Source organism: Numida meleagris, chromosome 13 (assembly GCF_002078875.1).
Source record: "Numida meleagris isolate 19003 breed g44 Domestic line chromosome 13, NumMel1.0, whole genome shotgun sequence".
In the NCBI taxonomy this organism is placed as follows: domain Eukaryota; kingdom Metazoa; phylum Chordata; class Aves; order Galliformes; family Numididae; genus Numida; species Numida meleagris.
Window position 1 is genome coordinate 2,506,667 of NC_034421.1, and position 22,607 is coordinate 2,529,273.

The 22,607-nt window shown below is 42.9% G+C and overlaps 2 protein-coding genes across 10 annotated transcripts in view; one reads left to right on the plus strand and one right to left on the minus strand.

Moving 5' to 3' along the window:
* Window positions 1–20,322, plus strand: part of GPR146 (G protein-coupled receptor 146) — a 39,133-nt gene extending 18,811 nt beyond the window's left edge. The window contains exons 3-4 of one of the 6 annotated variants that reach the window (XM_021412200.1): window positions 5,399–5,506; window positions 14,992–20,322. In XM_021412200.1, coding sequence (XP_021267875.1) covers window positions 15,036–16,037 — 1,002 coding nt within the window. In that variant the 5' untranslated portion in view covers window positions 5,399–5,506; window positions 14,992–15,035 and the 3' untranslated portion in view covers window positions 16,038–20,322. The other 5 variants (XM_021412202.1, XM_021412201.1, XM_021412199.1 and 2 more) reach the window with 5 other exon arrangements.
* C13H7orf50 (chromosome 13 C7orf50 homolog) overlaps window positions 1–22,607 on the minus strand; it is a 102,190-nt gene that overhangs the window by 46,089 nt on the left and 33,494 nt on the right. The window lies entirely within an intron of this gene.

Consider the following 22,607-nt stretch of genomic DNA (forward strand, 5'->3'; position numbering starts at 1 on the left):
ACTAACAACAGAAAGGAACCGTTTCCAGCTTGTTTGGCCTGGGAGCCCCGGGCTGCCAGGAGGAAGCGAGGAGCTGGGGAGCAGCTTTCCCCCCCCGCCTTGCTGGGCGTTCCTCTTTGAAGTGGCACCCAAGCGACCGCTCACTCGCCTGTTCTGTAGGTCGTCTTTAAAGCAATGCTTTCCACCCTTCGAGCTCAAGTACAGAGACATACAATTAATTAAAGCAAGTTAGTGGTATATTATTTCAGCCTTTTCTTTCTACCGGATGTTAGAGCAAGACACACACACTCTCTGTAGCAGGATTTCAGAGGCTCTGGAGAAAATGCTGCCTTGTACAGACCGATCAGATAGGGGTTGTGCAACACCAGAGCAACCTGTGTCAGAGGAAACCAATTAGCTATCGCTTAAAGGAACCTAACAGCCCGTGCTGCTGCTGTGCTGTATGGAGCTGGTGCTTTACCCCTTTGTCCTGATATGCTTTTTTTTTTTTTTAATGACTTTTTATGGTCAAATGAAGAGTAAGCCTGGAAGTGAATTCTAAGTGGACTGCCTCCAAATTAGACAGGCTAACAAATCTTCATTTGCTAACAGACAAATGGACCCCTATTGGCCAGATGGCTGCAATGCTGTGTAAGAAAGGCATGGAAAGCTGCTCGTAGCAGTAGTATCCAAACACCACATTACTGCTTCCCAAATATTTTCCTGGGCTAGAATGTTTGTAAACCGAGCCCTCTCTTCTTGCAAAGCTGCCAGGAACATTCTCAACAGTTTTAGTTCTTAATAACAACAACAACAAAAAAACTCCCTACATTATTAAAAAATATTATGAAGAAAAGATTACAAGGAATCTATCCTAATGTAATGGCTGTCTCCCATTTCCACATAGCGTGTGTGCTGTTTATTTTCATTCTTTGAGCACAGGATTTTATAGCCATAATTATCTCATTTTCTCATGGTACAAACAGTCCAATTTTAACTCATTGAGGTCAACATTTTTGTAGCGTTCTCCCTCTGCTTTTTCTTTCCCTTAAAGCTTGCTGTTAACATCAAATACAATAGATTCATACGATCAAAATACCTGTTGGGGGAGAGATGCATTAATAAATTGTTTTCAAATCAGCATAGAGCAAAGGTGTCAATATTAAAATGAATAACTAGAGGGAATGATGCTTTAACTCATTTCTGAGGTTTGAAGCACATTATGGTGTTTTTTTTAAAAGTAATATCCTTTAAAAGATATCGTTCCTCAACTCCCGTAGCCTTATCTTTAAAGATTTCTGTGCAAGAATTTTCCCTGTAATCTGGAGGATGTCGAGAGGTAATGTTCAACCAAGCAGATTTTAGAAGCGAGGAGGCAGTGCTTCATGGTCAGCTGGCTATGAAATCCTGCTAGCTAGCTGCAGCCTTGCATGCAACCCTGCTGCTTTAGGTCTAAGATTTTTTTAAGTGTTAAAGGACAAGGAAGTCCACCCTACTATTTAGCAAGGAAGACAGCACTGGCCTGAACTTCTTCCCTGCTTAAATGCTGCCTGGCCCGTTTCCCCGTGCTGGGAAGCAAGCTGTAGCACCTGCAGCCAGCCCCATGGTCTTTGCAGAACACAGCAGAGGGTGAAAGCTGTTCCCCTTCGCAACCACCTGAAATCTGCAGAAGAAAGAACTTCTGAAAGCCCGGTGGCATGGAAAGGTCAGGAGCAGGGTGCTATATTCTGTATGTTTGGATTAGCACACAAGAGCTAAATAAACTGACTTAATATCTAATGACATTTTCAAACAATAGCTCATAAAATTATCCAAAGTATGCAGAAACAAAGCATGCAGACAAACACCGTTATGGTCTCTAAGACATTCACACAGCAGTGTTTCAGTACTTTGGCCATGCAGATTAGAGGTCAGGTATAAACGAGCCGGAGTGAAAAATCTCCTAAATAGAAAAGACAGAAGCTCTCCTTCCTGCCTTGCCCATTATCATTCCCACTTGTATGCAACAACCAGTTTCTATCCTATGCTTTCAGCATACAACCAGGCTTTTGCAAATAGAATCACGGTCTTTTAAAAACTAAAAATAAAAAGCAGGTTACTGAAATGAATCGCAAGCTCAGAACGCTTCCAGAAAGCTGCTGGGAATTAGCTGGGTGAGCAGGTCTGAGGGATTCTCGCTAAAACCACATCAGCATCCTGAGTCACGTCAGCTGGGGAAGGCGCTGAGATGGGACAGATGCTATCGCTGCTCTCCAACCTGCTCCTCACTGCGGGTTCCCTCTCCCGTACCAATGGAGCTAGCACTAGGAAAATTAAACTCAGGCACCTGCCTCAGCAGCTTGAGCTGAGCCGCTTGTAAGGCACCCTACAAAAGTACACCTTTGTGGTGCTTTTCGAAATCAAACTGCTGATGCTGCAAGCAGGGCTGCCAGCTTCACCACAGCCGATGGGGGAAGCTGCTTGCATTTCTCAAAGCAGAGTCACTGCTGGGGAAGGATTGACGTGCGAGTCACTGGGCTGCAGCTCAGGTACAACTGTGCTGTCCTTCTTAAAGGGACAAAAGGTTGTGCTCATACAAAAGAAAGCTCTAAAGCAACTAATCTGAAATTTGCAAAGCAGTCTTGCTTCCTTCAGCTGATTTGCAAATGCTATTTATTTATTTTAGGTAATTACCAAATTATTTTTGGGCATGTTAAGCCAAATATGAGCTTGCTGAGTTCTCATACTAAGATAAAACACAAATAACACAAGTCCTGAGTGGAATTCCTTCACATCACTTTCTAGTTCAACACTTAAACTGAAAAACAGGAAAAAGTGTCAGTCAGGGACTGCAAGCATCTGTGCAACGGAACGGGGAGACACCTGCCCACATCGCAATCTATCACAAACCAACTGATGGGCTGTTTGCAATCCCCTGAAAGTACTGTGATTTCAGCTTGAACTAAAAGAGTGCTGAGGTTCTGACAATCCTTCCAGTTAAATAACTATTCCTTACAGACAACTTCCTCATGAGTAGCAAAGGTCCAGGCACACACCCACTAATTCACTGATCCTACAGTGATGCTTCAACAGAACCACTTCAGCTCATGAAAGTAATACCCTAGCAACCACAGTCCTCAATAACTACTCTTATGCTAGCCTCGTGATTTGCTTAATCCATCCCGAGCAGTGACTCTACCTAAGGCTGAGTTACTGCACCAAGCACTCCTGAAAGATCAACCTTGGTGAACAAAACTGAACAGAACTTATTTGTCTTCGTCTCATTTAGCTCCATAAATAGAAAACAGGAGCCGAACTGCCAGTCAGTTTGTACCAGCTGTCAGAGATGACAGCACCTCAAACACGCCGTGACTCCATCTTTGCACCGCCGCAGAGCACGGTGCAGACAGAAACCCACTCAGCCACGGCTGTCACACTGACAGCACCACTCCGAAATACCAGCTCTGTGTTGTTGGGAACCAGCAACAACAAGAACTGCATTTGGGGCAAGCAGGCCGGTGGGAGCGCAACCCCCTGTGGAGGAGCCAGGGAAGGCCCAGGCTTCCTCTGCCCCACTGCCCCCCATCCCTCTGGGCACTTTCAGCCAAGCTGTAGTTACCTCGCGGCAGTGTGCAGGGATTATATATCTTTATGTTCAAAGAAGCCCCAAGGAAAAAGTGCTAGGCAGCCCCGCTTGGGGTAATGCACAGACTGCGGCCTGAGCGATGGCTGTACCAGCATCCCAGCCACAGCGCGGGGCCGGAGGGCAGCAGACTCACGGGAGCCACGTTGTTCCCCTTTCATCTCCCCAGGGGCTGAAGGAGTATTATTCCATCTCCCAACCTCTGCATTTTTCTCCTGCAAAAAGCCCGCATGCTCAAGTTTATGAGGTCTGAATTACGGAATGAAAGCACGCTCCGCTTTAAACTCTACAGGCAACTGTCACTGGTGTTTTATCAAATGTAAATCAGTGCAGTTTGGAGGTTTTGTTCTGCGTTTCAAGATATAAACCACGTATAATGGCTTCACCAAAAGAGTGATAAACATAAAATATTACAAATCATTAAAAAAAAGAAGAGAAAGAAAGAAAGAAAGAAAATGTATAATCCTGGACTGCCCCACATTGCCTCCTCACAGAAATGTCACTGAGGAGATTTAAAAAGTGTTTATTGAACAGTTTAACAAACCCCCAACACTGGAGCATATCATAGAAAATACTGACAGAGTCTACAGACAGCGCTATGACGTTACAAAGACAGTAAAGACTTTTTTACTTTAATATAAGGAATAACTGAATCAGGCAACCCAATTGACTGTAAATGCTGATAGTCAAAAATGTTCACTCATGCCACCTTGGAGCCCATAGGAACGTGAAGTTTGAGCTTACAAGGTGCTGTCTGGCCAAAAATAAGCAACCAGGGGCACAAAATAAAAAAGCACACGTATATTACGTACACGTTCTTCACTCATGTTAGGGGTCACCTCCTTTTGGGTTCATGAGTAAAAGCATCCACTACGCTTCTTTGCTTTGGGCAGGGAGGAAAATATAAATTAATTCTTCATTACAGTTTTACAAAGCAAATTATTTAACGCCGATTTGTATTCCAGTTAAGTACAAAGAATCATGACATTATACTCTTTTTATTCAAATGAAAGGAATTTACATTTACCTACAATCTCATTAAAGTAAGAATGATGAAGCAGTAGCATTTTCCTTTTTTTTTTTTTTTAATCAAAGTGTTCTTTCTGAACGCTTAAAATAATTCTGAGGTTTACATTAAAATATTTTTAAATATAGGTTGGCTCTTTTTCAGGTCTAATGCAGGTTTCTGTTTAAACTCCAGAGGCCAGGGAGGTGCTACAGGCTTCCGCTACGCAGCACCGGGCAGGGTTTGGCTCCTGACAAATACAGCTGTTATGAGAAGCTCTAAGGGAAGTTCAGCTCACTGTGCTCAGGGTTTGCTATGCTGCTAGCATGCACAGCTTTGCAGAACAGCTAATTCCCTGGTAAAAAGTCTTTTCTGGTACAAAAGCAGCTCCTCCAGTGGGTGCAGACACTATTTGTCGCTGGTTATGCAACTCTAGCAAGGGCTGGACTGTTCCTGAACCACAGTCACGTCCTTTCGGTTTGTACTTTAGAAACAACAAAACTCTTCTGTGGTTACACGGTGGCACACAGAACAGCCCTTCTGGCAGGATCGGGCCCCGCAACCAACACCCCTGTACCCTTCCGACTTAGCTGCGCTGCGATATCGCTGTGGACGCTGTGGTTTTGCAACTGCCCTCTCCGCCAATAGCAGCGTGCAGCTGAAGCTTAAAGGATTATGTGTATGTATGTGCAGGGGAAGTCACATGTAAATACAGACTCGGTGCCATGAACAGGGCTGGTGCAGCCGTCAGCGGGCTGCTTCTAAGCCTCCCTATTGTTTACTCTTGCTAGAGAGATGAGAGGTTGGAGTTTCTGCTGAGCTTACGTTGGAAGGGTTCTGACTTGATGGAGAAAATGTCTCTGCCAGCCATCAAGAAACAGCAGGGCACTGCCTACCAGGTGAGATTCTTAAAAGTTCACCTTCTAGATTGCTTTTGCTTTTTTTGAGTCTGGGAACAATTTGTATTAATGCATATGAGCTTTGGATCAATGCAAATGAACAGCTCCATCATTACAAACCAGTGATCAGTTTTTAGATGGCAGCTCTTTAGGAAAAACATTGATGTATACATGTGTCTTGCTACTACTTATACCTGCTTGTCCAAAGAAAGTTACAGTGGGCTTCCTTACGCACATCAGTTTTCATTCTCTTACTCATTATGCTGGGCTTCTCATTTACTGCTTCTCGTATGTCTGACTATGTGGTTCTAAGTTTTTCTTATTAGTTGCTCCGAATATGAGATCTTAATTTTTCAGTTTATATTAGATCCTGAATGGTACGGCAGAGATATAGCAGAGAAATCGCTCAGATATTAATCTGATTAGTCTTTAATAGAGAAGAAAAGTTGCCAATGAAAGTGAGATACTTGTGTATCTTCTGTTCATAGCACAATAAAAAAACACGCGCAGCAAACCGTACTGTGAAATATTACTGCAAAGCAGCTAAAAGACACTGCAGCAGCTAATTAACTAATTAATTACAATTAAGCTGCATTTTCATTTATATTTTAAAAGAAGGTAAGCCAAAGGCAAACATCAAAGCACCAAACATTTCCTGCTTTCAGCAGAAGCTCTGAATAAGCAGAATGACTGCTGTCCTTTTCAGCCTCCATAAGCATTTTTAACTATGCTAATCACCACGATATTTGCAAATCTGTTTTCTACTGTACTTAGCACAAGACCTACTTCGCTTTAGGGCTCTGCCAGCTGAACTTTACGTCCTTTTTATATAAATGCTAAAGCAGCATAAAAAGGCAGCACGCTATTTCTTACACCAGCATGACATTCTGGACGTATTTGATTGGCCCAATGATTTAAGCCAAAGCAGCGTCCCGTGGATTGCAACAGAATTTGAATCGATTCTGATATTATGGGGAAAAAAAAAAAAAGTTAATCAAATGTCTGGACAAAGTGATTCATGCGAACAACTGCGTTCATGATCTGTACATCAGAATGAATCACTTGAACTGCTAGGTTCAGGGTCTGAACAGCACATAAGGCTTTATCAGAATATCAGAGCATTTTCCACAACAGCTAAAACACGCAGTGCTCACTTACTTGGAAAGAGACTAGTCAGCTCCAGTGACCTCCTTACAAACGGTGGCTTGGTGTTGATATGCACTCCGTATCTGTGGGCTATGTAAAAACAACCATTTATCAATCATTACTAAGAAACTGGCTCTGTGACAAACTAATTACTCCTCAGGCTTACACCCATTAGCACAGAAGGAAGCAGACACTCAAGGTACATTTATAATCAAGGCTTAATGCAGCTCTGCAGTAACAAAATCTACTACAGAGGTTGTGCGTTCTTTGCACGTAAGATTTTTTTAAATGTATACACCTAAATCTGTTCAAAGGACAAATAATTATTAATGGCTTACTGGTATGTGAATTGCTGCACTACAATTAGTAGGAAGCAGTCTTTATTTCATGTCATTTATTGGGCTGTATTCCCGGGGATGTTTAAAAACCCAAACTGACGCTTCTCAAAATACCATGGGTTGGGCAGAACGTGGGCTAACAGGTGTCACAAGTAGTATATCACAGATGTTTCTGCAGTGAGAGACTCGATACAGAGAACCCTGGGTTACAGAGGCCCAAGGCTCCTTTGCACATTACTCTCCCCCCACAAGCTACTTTTGGTTTCTGCCATTGGAAACACTTGTGCAGCCTCATACCGATACCCACAGGAGAACCAACCTCTGCTAAAAATGACTGAGGAAGCACTCCCACCCGCACAGCCGTGAAGGCACACTGAGAACTGCCACGTGTCCAACTCAGCAAGCGTCCTACAACAGACAGCTGTAGGGCCGTCGCTGCCTTCTTGGAGTTTGATGGATAGCTCCATACGTGTGGGTGCTGCGGGGAGCCCTATAAGAGATCAACACTATCAGTCAACTGAAAATGTTGATGAATAACAGGCAAACCCCCCCAGTGCTGGTGCAGTGGAGAGGGAAGCTGCGGAAGACAAGCAGTAGATGGACAAATCTGAATCCTTTGTGCCAGTGAGATGCCTTAATTTATTTCAAGCTCCTTGTAAATGAAACTGCTACTCCAGATCTTCAGTCTAAGAACAGTCGTCCTAACATCAGCATTAATATTATACTAGCCCTCCTAAAACCTTCAATTAAAGTGCTGTATTCAGACATTACAAATGGAGTAAAACTAAATCAGTAAATGTGCCAGTTCATCTCAAGGAGGCAGCTGGAAAATGGCATTTCCTTCACTGAGCAAAAGAAATTAAAAGCCACAGGAGCATCAAGAACAAGAGGTCTCAGACTTTGCTGACAGTTATCAGGAAGATATCTGTTTTTCTGCGACGGATGTGAAAAATCTTGAAGTCATTTCAGCCATAGTAGAACTCTGTTAAGGGCAGACTGTTCTCTTCTAACTCTAAACTCAAACTGGCTTCATACTTATTAAGTGCTGCCTTGGAAAGAGCTATGTCAATATTTTTGCATTTACGGGAAACCTGGTCCTGGCAGCCTGAGTGTTTCACAAGAGTTTCCTCTGCAGCCAACACGATGCCTTGCTGATCAGTCACGGCATCAGCTTTCATGTGTGCTTCTAGTAGGAAATGGCATGATGTTAGAGTTTCCAGGAAAACAACCATCTGTGCCTCCTGCCAGTCAGGCAGCGAATTACCTGCAGGGAATGTTTCCATGCTGCCAACTCTGAGCAGTGTTTCCCATCACAACCCCTGAGCATGGGAGAAGCCAACAATGAGGGTCAAGATAAGAGCTGCAGGTTCCGCCCTGCCAGCTCACTGGGCAGCTCGCTCACTGCCATCCCTGTGGGATCCAGGCCTCTGACGCTGCCCTGGAGCGAGTTCAGCCCACACTAAAAAGAATAGGGATAATTTGCACTAATTTTAACAGGCAAGGACTGGTCTTCTTTAATAGAGCGATGTTGATTTAAATCGTAACGCTCAGCTTGTACACACTGCGTACTCCTGGAATCCTGAGCAATGCTGGAGATTCAGAGATCCAGCCACGTGCCATCTGTAAGAGGTGCAGATTTGCATCTGCGATCTAAACAAAGCATATTTAGCATAAAGATGCTTTGTAATTTTCTCTTTTCTCAAATTTAAAATAGATATATACATATATGTCTCCACGATCTGATCTTTATGCACACAAAAAAAAAGAATGTTTGTGTTTCAAATACTGGTAGCCACTATGTGAGCTGCTCCATGTAATGCACTTAGCTGGACGGACTGGCCTTCCTGTACGAGCAGGAAGAGGTCCCACCTCAAGCCACAAGACATGCACGGTGCCTCAGGAGCTGCACGACTCGTGCTGTGGTGAAGCCCTCCCTGCCACATGGAGATGTTACAGACAAGGTACAGCGAGATTTCCACGCAGCAGCTCTTTCAGAATTCAGAGATAAAGCAAAGTCAGGAAGAGGCGGAGCCGGAGAGTGGTCAGACTCACTCATCTGATACTTGGGCACTGAGATAAGGGACAAAGCAAGTGACAGAGTTAACCCCTGCAGAGCCCTGGACAGCGGCTGCTGAGCACACGGGGCATGGCTGCTGGTAGTGCAGCTTCTGCTGGGGCTGTGTTCGTAAAGTGTATGAGGGTAGATGTGCCACAGGGCTCCTCCTGCACAAACCTGGAATGCCCTCTGTGCTGGGCTATCTCTCCTTCACAAGCTTTACTTTGCAGGAATTTCCTTCCTCTGTCCCACAGTACTTGGTTACCACAACTGTCCAGACCATCGTCCCGCTGCCGCTTACCAACAGTTACACCAGTCTCCTAAAAACACCCTGTGGGAGCTTGTGCTATAATTTCCAGAGTAACTGATCTTCTGTTCTTTCTGTATTCAAACATCTTACCTGTTCCCATAAGCTTTAAGCTACTTCAAAATTGAGAGGAAAAGAGAGAAAAGAGAACATACACAGTTATCCACTTCTGATGGATACACACACTTTTGTGAGCAATCTTCTATGAACTCTAAAGGCTGGAGAAATTTCTTTTGTTCTCATCTCTAACACAGAAGATGCATGTTCTGAAAAACAGTCGTCATTAGCTAAAAATAATTTTTCCTTTTCCTTCCAAAGGAGCATCTGATCTCACCTGATGCATACTGATCTGAGAGAGCAGTCTGCAGAGAGCTTAGCTCTGAGGTGCCCTTATGTGAACTTGAGATCCTGAGAAAGAGATTAACAATCTAAACAAAGTGTGCAAATGGGACTTCGTTAATATTTTGCATTGGAGGGAACTACATATATTTATAGAGTCATAATAAAATAATGTTAAGAAAACATTTGAAAGGGAAGTGAAAAAGCATTTAGTTGGTAGGTTGCTACCAGGCAGCAGAAGTGGGCCCTGAATGACACCGTGCTGCAGCGCAGGGCGATTTACCACAACGCTGCTGCCTATGGAATAACAGAATAAACAAATGACAGCGGTTGCAAACATCTGCAGAGCAGCAAAAAACTTCACGCAGCAAGAGAGGGGCCCATGGGAAGGAGCTGAATGTTGAAGTGTTCTCAAGCAGATGTTTATTTAGCATTTCTGAAAAAGCAGAGAGATGAGCGAGCAATCTCAAAGGATGACCGAAGCACAATGTGAAGACTGACCTCAGAAGCACGAGCAACTGCGTGCTCACTCCACATGTGACAGAAATACACCCATCGTTTCTGAGAATTCCGTTTACGTTGCTGGCTTGACGTGCCTAAGAGTGCATCCAAGGCAGCCTGGGATGTCCCACAGGAACGAGAGAAGAAAGAAGTGAAGAGTGTCATCTGAAGAACCCTGTGCTCCCTCTGCCAGGACAGGAATGGAAAGCGGTGCTGCAAGAGGAAGAAAACCACCCCACCCCTCACTGATCTGCTCCTGCTCTTTTGTTTGTATGCTTCAAGCATCCGAGGAGGATGTCACATTTAATGCTACTTTATGCATCACTTATTACCGTAATCCACTCATGGCTTCTTTCACATTGTGCCGCATGGAATCAACTACATTATAAAATGAAACTGATATCAATTATAAATATACCACCCGTCAAACTGGTCAATGATTGCACCACGAAGACACAAATGATGGGGTTGGAAGAGGCCTGTTTTTCAGCCCAGCACCCAGTATCAAGCAGGATTTTCCTCTACACTAATGCTTAAAGCATTTTATCTGAGCCATATCATTATATTACAAACAATAGCAACTCAGCAGCCACACAACAGAAGTGTATTTGGCATCATCCTACCTGCCTGCACTGCTGCATTTTTCCCCTCTCATCTAACCTGGATGATCTAGTTTTACTTTTCTGTATAGCCAGCCAACTCCTCTGTTAATCCCTATGGCACGTATGTCAACCAGGGAGCAGAGAAAAAAGTCATGTAATCCAGACTTTGAGGTAACAGCGACGTGACACGGCTTTCTCTCGCGCTTCAGATTTCAGAGGGTGCTCCCCCTGGGGCACAACTAATTGCAGGTGTGCTGCTCCTCCGAAATACCAATCATCCATTATTTAAATTTTTAAGGAGTAATCCATAAATAATATTTAGCATGTCACTTTCTAAATGCACCTTACCGACCCTGATGAGTAGCCACAATCTGGTAAATCCATGCAAATATGCAACACTCCTGGCAAAGCCTTCCAGCTTTCTCCTTCTGCAAACCCCTGCAGTTTCACAGTGCCTCCCCACGCAGCACGCTTTGCTTTCAGTCTCTGTAGAAATTAAGAGATCCTTTGGGAACGCCAGAAGACCTGATAAAGGTGTGAGTGCTCAGCATCTGTAGAGACTTCATTTGTTGGCAACAGCTTTATTAGCTACATCTGGCTTATAATGACATTACAGTTTGTGAAAAAGAATATTCAGAGTTGGATTAACTGGGTAAGGGCTCTCTCACACACAGGTCAAGCAGACAAAAGCTTTTCTTTTCTAAACTAAACATCTGGACAGCAAGAGGGGGCTACAGCAGGACACAAAATTCAACGTGCAATAGATGATCAACCTACGGCTCAAAAACTCTTCAAAAGAAAAGATCCTTCTTAAGGATAGAGGGAGCGTACACACATCGCTGCTTGTGTGCTCACTCTGAGCACAATCATCTTTCCAGCTTTTCAAAAAAAGGAAACACGATGGAACCTGTAACACCATCACAACGTGAGGACCTGTTGTATCTTCACAACACGAAAGCAATCTCTGAATTCCACGTCAGTGCCCAGAAACCTGCCTTCCCAGCTGCCAGAGCTCACCCTGGGAGTGGGCCAAGCAGCAGGATGCCTCTTAGCACAATGTGCTCAACCACCGCCTGTTCAGGATGTATGCCCTACAAAAGTGAAACCTCAAAGCTGTATATTCTTACCGCAGGTTAAAAATAAAGCACGAGCTCTTGAACAAGAGCGGTGGATGGCGGGGCAGGGAACGGCCTCCCAGATGTCCCCAGAGCACCCGAGCGCAGATGACAATCCCCTGACAGCTCTGACTGCTGCCGCAGCCCGAGCGTTTGGGGCAGAAAATCGGAAACCCAGGGGCTGAAGCCCAGCCTCTCGCTTCTTGAGCAGGGCCGTAAACAGGCAAAGGGAGGGGCCTCGCGCAGCCAAGCCGAGCCCAAAGTGGTGAGTAAGTCATCGGAGGAAAACAAGTGCAGCGTGCAGCGTGCAGCGCCGGGGCCGGGAGGCGATGGGCTGCGGGAGCGGTGACGTGCTGCGGCCGCTGCCCCCCCCCCCCGCATGCTCCCCTGCAAGCACTGCCCGGGGTGCGGGGCCGTGAGGTGTGGATGAAGGTAAGGCTGCAGGCGAGGCGGGGGCACGAGCAGCGGGCGGGACACGCGCGTTCCTCTCGGTTTGCCGTTTCAAGCGCTGCTGTTGATGGCCACGCGATAAAAGTGTGAACCCAGACAGCACGAGGGGGAAGCGCTGGGGACGGCTGAGTCAGAGCACAGTAAACAAGAGCACTACAGCATCAGCTTACGCAACGCAGCCAACCTGGGACTGAGAATCTGCCATTTGCTGGAGAAGTGCTCAGTGGTGATCTATCGAATCCTGCCCGTGGAACTGGCCCGGGCCAGGCTGTGGGCCCGGTGCCTCTGTGGGGAGAAAGGTGCTGCTGGTGGCACAGCGATGGGCCGGCACAGGTGGGCAGCCAACATGCCTCACCTGGTTACCTGGAATTGGTAACAAGCACAGCTGTTTGGTGCGGGTTTTATTTGCGCTCCTTTTTGAGGTGGGTTTTGTCGTTTCAGAAAGTTACTGTTTAACCGATATTCTGCCGCTTCTGTCATTAAAACGGAGCTGACTTATTTACCTGCAGTTAGAGGGCGTCAAGAAAATGGGGTAATTATTACACACCGTTGCGAAACCAGACATCCCACCGCTCTATAAAACACAAAGCAAATACACAAAACACAAAGGCTGTTGATTTCCTTCTGAGACAATATACAGGCAAGTATTCGCGGCTGATGTAACTCAGTCTGGAGTAATCGAAGTTATGTGCTTAAGGATAAACCTACATAATGGAATTACATGATTGTACCCGTGCCTGTGCTTAGTCACCCTTGCACTCACTGTAATGCATATATTTGCAATATCTTGTTCCAGTCTGCTGCTTTGCTTGAATTAAGCCAGAGCAGTTCAATGAGATGGAACTTTGGTTGCCTTCAACTGTGCAAGAGAGCTTTCCTTCTTCTTTTCTAAAGATTTTAAACACCAGATGCTTCCTGAAGATACACCGGGTTGTTTACAGCGTTCAAAATAGAATGAGGATTAAAGGACAGTATAAAGATACCATAGTTTGTACATCTGCGCAACACCGATGCTAAAGAACTGGTTTGAGAACACAAACAAAAAGCAAGTCTTTATCCAAAGGTGAAATAAATCTTTGGATACAACACAACTGCATCTTCCGCTGCTGTCAAAGACGTCACTTAGCTGAGAAAATCCAGCATCCGACCATGGAATAAGAATTTGTCTGCCCCGCTAAGTGTCTGTACTTCAGCCTGATATCTGGCTACGCTATCTAGAAGAAAATGCACGCAAAACAACCGCAGTGGGAAATAAAATTGAACTGGACATGAACCTGGAACATATTCTTCTGGACTTCAGCTGAAGTGTCAAAGGATTAGCGCTACAGAGATGGAACTGCACATGTCCTAATGTTTACAAAACCCACACTGTATCGTTCAGCCATATGGTTCAATGAGTACAGTATGTTGTCGAGTAACATTCACTTTAATTGCACAATGCTTCATGTGGATTTGATTGAATCTCGTGCTGGAAAGAATGCATTTCTGTGTACTTTCCTGTACCTGATGAAAGAACACAATGTTGTGTAGCTGACGATCTCAGACTACATCTGACGTGGGAAATCACCTGCCATGCTGCCCCAGAAAAGGCCTGGCTGGAATGATAGCCATGATCTTAAGGCCTTGAATGTTTTCAGTTGTACCTTAGAGACTGCTTTAGAGATCCCTTATTCCTGAATTTTAGAAAGAGACGATTGCTTTGAGGAGTCTACTGATTTCTGATGATAAAGAAAGGATAGCTGGACAATGGCTACTGATATTAGCATACTGTTTGAAGAATTTAAGCTATTTCAGGAGGAAATGATAGTTAATTCTTGCGTTTTTGGCAACTCAAGCTGCCCTCATATTAGGTTCCCTAGACTATAGAAGTCCATTGTTTTTTCAGTACTAAGTGGCTGTAGGTTTGAAATCTGAATAGAGGCTTGTAAAAAAAACAAACAAACAAAAAAACCAAAACAAAACGATCCACCTCATTTCCAGTTTCACGTTGTTTTTGCCAGCCTTACCAGTGACTGACCCAGTATTCATTCACCAGACTGCCTTGGCTGTGCCTTCTAAGAAACAATCTCTTTGAGAGAAAACTCTTTTGTATTTACTACATAACACCATGAAGAACTCTATTTTTAATTTTATTGCTGATATTTGTAGCTCCTCTTATATTCTTCAGCAACTGCATTTGCATAGTATTAAATAAAGGAGCTATTTCATAATTTTAAAGAAGTACTGATATCGATGTACAACACATTGGTATTTCTGCTAAAGATACAACGTTAATGGTTTACTCCTGTTGAATATTCTCTATCAACCCATTGCCACTAATTTCCTTTTAAAAAATTAAAACTTCTGTACATTTATTTACTAGTCACCTGAAAATTCTGAAACGCAGATGACTTTCTTGTAGTGAGATGGAAAGGAATTTCAGTCCCTGACCTTAAACTAATTGGTTATGTGAGCTGTGTGATCGTGAGAACTATTGGTGATAGGTGGACAGTTGGACTGGATGAACTTGTGGGTATTTTCCAAACTTGGTGATTCTATGACTCCACAGTTTATAATGTTTTCTTCATATTACATTGCATTTCACTTTCATTGTAATATCTGAACGCTATTACTATTTCTCTCTCTCTACAGAAAAGCTGGTAACCAGCAGAGAAGATACAAAAGCTAAAATCACTATGTGGAGCTGTGAAACCTTAAACAGTACTGACAACAGCGAGGACCAGCATCTCTGCCAGGACTTCCACTTTGTGCTTTCCGTCTTGTCCCTACTCTACCTCATTATATGTTTCCCAATTGGCCTTTGCTACAATGGCTTGCTGGTCCTAGTCAACCTGTACAACAAAGTGACTATGACGATGCCTGACGTTTACTTTGTCAATATAGCCATCGCCGGTCTCATCATCAACACTCTGGCACCAATGTACCTTCTAGGTCTTGCCAATACAAAATGGGCCATCTGGAATTCTAACAATGAAATTTATATCACCTTGCTTATTTTGTTCAACGTCTCATCTTTAGTTACCATGTACTCTACGACGTTACTCAGTCTGGACTACTACATCGAGCGTGCTCTACCTAGAACTTACATGTCAAGCGTGTACAACACCAAGCACGTTTGTGGATTCATATGGGGTGGAGCCATGCTTACAAGTTTCTCATCTCTTCTATTCTACGTCTGCAATCACGTATCCACTAAAATAATTGAATGTTCCAAGATGCAGAACAAAGAGGCAGCGGATGCCATCATGGTCTTTATCGGGTATGTAGTACCAGCTGTCGCGGTACTGTATGCACTTATTTTGATCTTGCGAATACGCAAAGAGGCTACACCACTGGACCAAGACACTGGACGATTAGATCCATCGGTGCACAGGCTTTTGATTGCCACAGTCTGTACACAGTTCACGTTGTGGACACCCTATTATATTACTCTTTTGGTAAGCACATTTACTTACGCACGAGGAAGACCTGCAGATGAAAACTACAGTCGAATATTACATTTTACCAAGATTTTATCCAAATTCTTGGCTTTCTCGAGCAGCTTTATAATGCCTTTGCTTTATAGGTACATTAACAAAAACTTTCCCAACAAATTACGACGGCTGCTTAAAAAGATACACTGTGGGAATCAAGGGTGTTCTCACGAACGCACAGTGGTACAGCAAGTCATGACGTAGCTGTGAAACACCTCTGGTGCTCTGCTACTGCAGCACTCAGCTCAGCAGTACTCGGACTGTGATATTGCTGCATTGGCACTCGAAGTCACTGATGTGACAGACCCAACCAGGAGGAGCCTTTGGTGAATGAAACGGAGTCTTAATTTTCAAAAAGTTAAGGGTTTGCTGAGCTCTTGTAAGACTCTGGCCTATGTGCTGTAATACCTGTGACATCTAACACTTTCAGTGCACTGAACTGCTTACAAAGCGTAAGCTCTGTCTTCATCGTTCTAATATTCCTGACCGAACAAATCCCTCAGCAGTTTATTGAAATCTTGACTGAACACACAGCACCTTGTAGAGAAAAAGGCATTACCTTGTTTTCTGTACAGAAAAGTAACAGTGCTATCTTTGATGAAGTAAATAGTATTTTTCAATGAAGATGATACAGGTGATCTTTGCTAAAGATCATATTACCCAATTATACATGTCCGAATAGTAAATGTTAATTATAAATTAAATTATTTAATTTCTTTCTCCATCATCAAATTCCCTAATTTACCATTTTCAGAATCTATTAACCTAACGGATTAACCTAAGCTATTAACATGTACGGGAGGTCAGTTTTTTTCTAGATATAACAATTAACAAAAACATGTTTTATTCTTCCGGTGCTTTGTTTGCATCCTAAGACATTTCAGGAATTCAAAAATATTTATTAACTAATTCTAGGGGAATTGAGAGATTTTTGTTCCACATATGAAAATGAAGGACACCGTGGTTTACAAAGTTAAATCAAAACTTAACTGGTTAAGAATGTCTGGCCAAGTGTTACGGTCCACATATGTTCATGTAACAAGAGTAATTATCATAAAAATAAATATGTTTATGATTAACATTCTTTATTTTCAAGGGATATGTTCACTACAAATAAAGGGAGATCTCTTTCATTTAGGGGATCATTGGAAGTTTGGAAACCAGGAAAAAATCTTTCGATGCATACAAGATTTTAAAATGGGAGGAATACGAGGGATGCTCCAAAAGTAATGCCTCCTATTTTATTTTGCTGGTCCGCGGTGTCAGAGGTGGATGTTGGTGGGATGGCAGCAGAGGCTGAACCTTCCCAGCAATTTTCCGTGACACGTTGGTGCCGTGTGACAGGTGGCAGCAGAGGGGCACTCTGACACAAGGGTGCCTGACATGGAGGTGCATACGAAACCAAAGGTGTGGAATTGAATTCTTCCACGTGGAAAAAATAGCGCTCGCTGACATTCATCAATGCTTGCTGAATGTTTATGGAGACCAAACAGTGGGTGTGAGCACAGTGAGGGATGAGCAATGCGTTCCAGCAGTGATGCTGACTCTGGTCACTCACACTGGCGCAGATATCGACAAGCACAACATACAGATGCTTGTTCATTGTGGGCAAAAATGCATAGCTCGTGGTGACCGTGTTGAAAAATAGTGTTTGGTAGCTGAGAATTTGCTCTATCAAGCAGCATTATCATGCTCTTTGCACCTGTAGCACTTCCCATGGAAATAAATAGGAGGGATTACATTCGGAGCGACCTACATACATCTGAATTTCACACAGCATCACCTTCTTGCTGACCAGTGAAAAAATGGAGTGCCTCTCAGGGTGATTCTTGAATACACAGTAAGAGTACAGTTTCTGTATTTCACAGTAGGGATGAAAAAATCCAAAGCAGTTCAGAAGTGTTTGAAGAACATGAGAAATGCAAAGTGCTGCTGGAAACAAAATTACCCTGACCCAGACATCTACCTGCAGTTGCTCTTGCATTAGTAATAGTGGAGGGGACAGAAGTTACACTGATACTCTCCCATTGCCTGAGGGACAGCAGAACTACTTTGTCATTGTCCCTGCAACAAATCATTTCTTTGCTTTATCTGTCACAACACAAATCATCCCACATGACTTCAGCCAAAAAAATCGGGGTTTTGAGCCGCTGGTATAGAAAAACCATAGAGTAAAACCAGAATCAAACCTTTTCTATTGCATAATCTGATCTCATCGTTGCTCATAGTTTACCAGCATAGAAACCTGATTAAGTTTTAAGCAGGAGGGAGGTGAGGAACAGACTTTCCTCAGATCTTTTCCCCTCTTTTCAGCATCATTCTTCTCACAGCCACCTTCACTTATCTGATTCAAATACAATCATCTCCTACATTATCAACATCCTGGTGGAAGACTCTCCATTACTCTTTAGATTTCAAATCCGTTTTTATCTTAGTGAATTTGTTGAACCATTGAAACCCTATACAGCAAGTCATCTATTTGTGCAGTGGTTTCTCCCCGTGAAAGCTAGCCAGCACATTCACATCGCTTTGCTTTGCAGTGTCAGCCTGTTGATTAAAACCACGTCACGGAAGGAAGCCTTTCCCTATCGCTGTGTCCCATCACATGCTAATTTATGCCTCTCTGCAGACACAATACTGGCTTTTTGGTTCTCATAACCATTGGGTTTTTTTGTTTCATTTTTCTCTTAACGTGAGAGATTTTCTGAAAACTGCAAGCGACACTCATTTTAAGCGTTCGAGCTCACGCCCACAGAAGTTCATAGCAAATCTTTCCTTGGAACTGCTGAGCAAATAGAGCCTCATCTTCCCTCCGGGGGAACACTGGGCATCCTAAAGCACCACGTCACATCTCCCACTTAAAAGCTGTTAAAGAAATTCTGACCTGTGGGGCAGGAAAACAAACCGCAGCAGAGAGGAACCGGCTAACCTGGCGTGAACAGGGGCCCGTGGAGCTGGGACACTGCCAGGGCAGTGGTGCTGAGCAGGCGGCAGTGGGGCGGCTGTCACTGCTGTGCTGCTGCCTTGCGCCCATTTCCCCTCTTCCTGAGACACACTACGTTTCGTGTCTAAGCAGGCTGCCACATTTATTTCTCCTCTTTTCTCTGCAGGTTAAATCACCAGTTTCAGGTCATGGCTCTTTCATCATCTCTTTTTTTTATTTCCCTCATCTTTTTCAGTTCTCTATCCAAACGTGCTATTTGATTTCATCCTGCTCCTGCTCCTTTTGTGCTTGGCCTTGTACACTTGGTACTTCACCAGACTAACTCCTTCATGACAACTCAAACTTCATCCAATGATTTGACGTTACAAATAGAGCTGCTCAGAAAATGGAAGCTGCTTCCTAAAAGATGGAGCAAGAACAAGTCTTATATCATCTACCCTTGAAACCTCAATTTTGATTTTATTTCTGAAGATCCTTTTTACTGCAGCAGAGTTGAGTTTGTGCGTATCCTTGATAATATACTAAATGTGATAGCAATCATATAGGCAAAGAGTGCTGATAATTTAATGAACAAGACTGATAGAAACTCAAATATTTTTAAGAGTGAATTTGATGTCTCAATTGCCTCAAAGAAACTGTGCCGTGGAACTGACTGGCTGCTATTCTGAACTTAATTTCAATGCTCTCATGTGGTATCTCTTAAAAAGCAATATCCCGCAAAGCAAGAACCTCACAGTATTTATAAAAGCAATATGAGCAAGTGCATTAAAATACTCAAGGAAATGCACGCTGACATAACTACAGAGGGACTTTTTTATGGGCAAATTTCTAACATACCAAGTTCTCAAGGATGAGGCCTTTCCATTTCGATACCCGAAGGTTTCTGATGACTTTGTAAATAGGGGCTTGTCTACTTTGCATTTAAATCAACATGAATAAAATACTGTATATATGCAAGATAAAAATCAGCCTACTGATGAAAAAATAATTGTCAAAGAATTTATTAAATTATTTCTTAAAGTAAGTGTATCATTTAAATGTAAACCTCTGAACAGAGAAGTATACTGTATGTTTCAGTATGTATATACTGTATATTAGAAAGCCAGCACTAGTTAAGTGCCATTATTAACAGTGTTATTTTCTCACAAAATTCAGCTTCATCTTTGAGATGAGCTGTGGCTTATAGCCCTCTTCCTGAAGAGCCAATTACGTCAAATCTGTGAACCAACAAAGATGTTTGTCCCTGCTTCTGCTGAAGGTATTAACACAGCCAGTTTAAGACAGGTCTGTGTTAATGAACCCGGTAGGGGTCCTGGTTTCAAAAGCCTCCATTTGGGAATCAAATCGAGATGGTCTCTGAAGATGTAATGTGCAGTTAAGGAAAGAAAGTGACCAACCACTAGATAATTCCTGGTTCTACTTACTTAAAATAAAGAAGTATGGTCTTCCATATTTTGGAAAAGAACTATGTGAAATGGACTTCTGGCAAAGCTTCACAAAAAACTACTGATTCCTAAGACTCTTAATAAAAAGTGTTAAAGCCTGTCTGGTTGGTAAGAGGTGTGGGTTCTTATTTTTTTTTGCCTTCTTGACAAGAAGGCTATTGCAGGCAAGGTTAAAGCCGTGCAGCTTCACTGAACCAAAACATCACAAACTGCATGACTTGGTATCAACGGTTTACCATGACACTTGGAAGTCAAACCAAGCGTGGTGAATTATCAGATTTTCTAGGTCACAATTTTTACATCATTAAAAATCTAATTATGCATCAGCGTGAAGTTAGCTGGGAATGAAGGCAAGAAGTCACAGCTTTTTTTCAGCATAATGAATCCTGCAACTAATAGGACAGAAAAATTTGTGCCAGAAATACAAGGTCGGTGATTAACGTGTACATTGCTCATGTCTTTGTCACTCCCTCCTCTTTGTGCAAGTAAACTCAGCTGATCATCAGCGTAAACTCAAGGTTCCATCCAGGCAAGTCAGTAGGTTTACATGAGGTTGAACCAGACCAACGTGGCAGCAGAATCAGCACTTGTGTGAAGACAACCGTATTTTGGAACCGGGGCAGAAAGCACTTAACTGCTGTATTACAGGAAAACAGGCACCAAGGCTACCAAGAAAATACAACACCTATACGAGAAAAAGGGGAAGTAACATTTAAAAAAATAATAAAATTAGGTGGTGTTTTTTTTTTTTTCCTACGGATACGTACATAGCTAAGAACTTACTTATCACTGCTAATTAAAAATGAAAGTAGGCCACCGGCCAGGCTGGAGACCTGCTCATGAGCTTCCCTGCAATGGCACAGGACTGGTAACAGAAAACAAAAGCGGAATCTGGCCAAGTGCCACTCTCAGTTCTTCTCTTAACTAAGCACTTCAAGAAGTACTGACTTGGGCCTCAGCTTCTGCAGCTGTAAAGTGCTCAGCACACTGATGAATCTGAAACATATGCTCTAAGATTAATTCTTGCAGCTTTTTGATAAGTAAAACCTCGTGTATTTCTTAACTATATCATGCAATACTTTTTCCAAGTGAAAGCAACTCAATGCACAAAAACAGCTGTGCGGACTCAAGTGTGAAATGTTTCCCTGTCGTATTTCCCTTCACTTTCCATTCTATATCAAAACACTTTGACATATTTCAAATACATTCTCGTCCCATCAGGAGAGTAATGGATTTATTATCCATTTCACCACTCCACTTTCTTCCTACCAAGTCTTTTCCTCACCGGGGAAGCTGAGGCCATTTCCTTATATTCCTCCCTCCTAAAGAATGGCACTTCTAAGTATGTTCACAAAAATGCTCCAAGTTCCTTACAGTCCTCAGCAGACAGCTCTTGTGTTGTTACAAATTATGACAGAAAAAGACTTAAACGATGCCAGATTCCTATCAGAGTATTAACAATTTAATATACAAATGCTTTAAAAAAAAGACAAACCTTCCTATCAGAAGTTCCCCCAGAACAAACATGTTTTCAAACCAGATGAAATGGATTCTCTTTCTGGTTATAAAGCACCTGATGACGCTTCATATGAAGATAGAAATAAGCAGCAGCACAGACACTCCCAACTCAGAGCTCTGGAGAAAGGATTATGAGGAAAAGAAACAGGTTCCCAATTAGAGCCATCCTGAGGAAACACACCATACTTACAGCCAACAGCAGGAATAATGCTGCCAGAAACATACAGGAAAACTCTCAACTCTGGATCAAGTTAACCTCTAAAAATGCATAATTAATCTCCCAAATTAAAGGGGTTTTTAAAATCACAAACCCCCCTGATTTCAATAGGAGGTTCTTCGACTTTTAACTTCTACATGAGTTTATGTGTTACCAGTTATAAAACAAAACTAAAAGCCTAATTTCAACACGTACACTTGCAAATTTAAGCTAACATTTATCTTGAAGCTGGTAGAATTTCCACAGTTGTTTCTTACTTCATCTCCCAAATGAAAGGTCTTTTTGATGTTAATTCTGGGCTCAAAACTGTTGTAGAAACTCCACCTGGTGGTCACGAGCAGAACGCTCCCGCACGTCACGAAGGCGGTAAGATCCATAAACCCATTAAAAAGATTTAGGCTAACAATGGAAACAATATCAGAGCAGTTTCTGGTTAGGAGTGTATGTACCAGCTGCTCCTGTCTGCAAGCACGTGTAAGAAGAAACAAAATTAGTCATCGCTTCTCCAAGAAACGCTGCTGTGACAGCGAGGTAGGTAAGAGAAAATTCTGCTGCAAGAAACAATCCTCAACAATGGTTCGTTGTTTTTTTTTTTTTTTAACCTCACAGAAGGATATTTAACCAGACTATTAAGTCTGGTTATTCAAAAG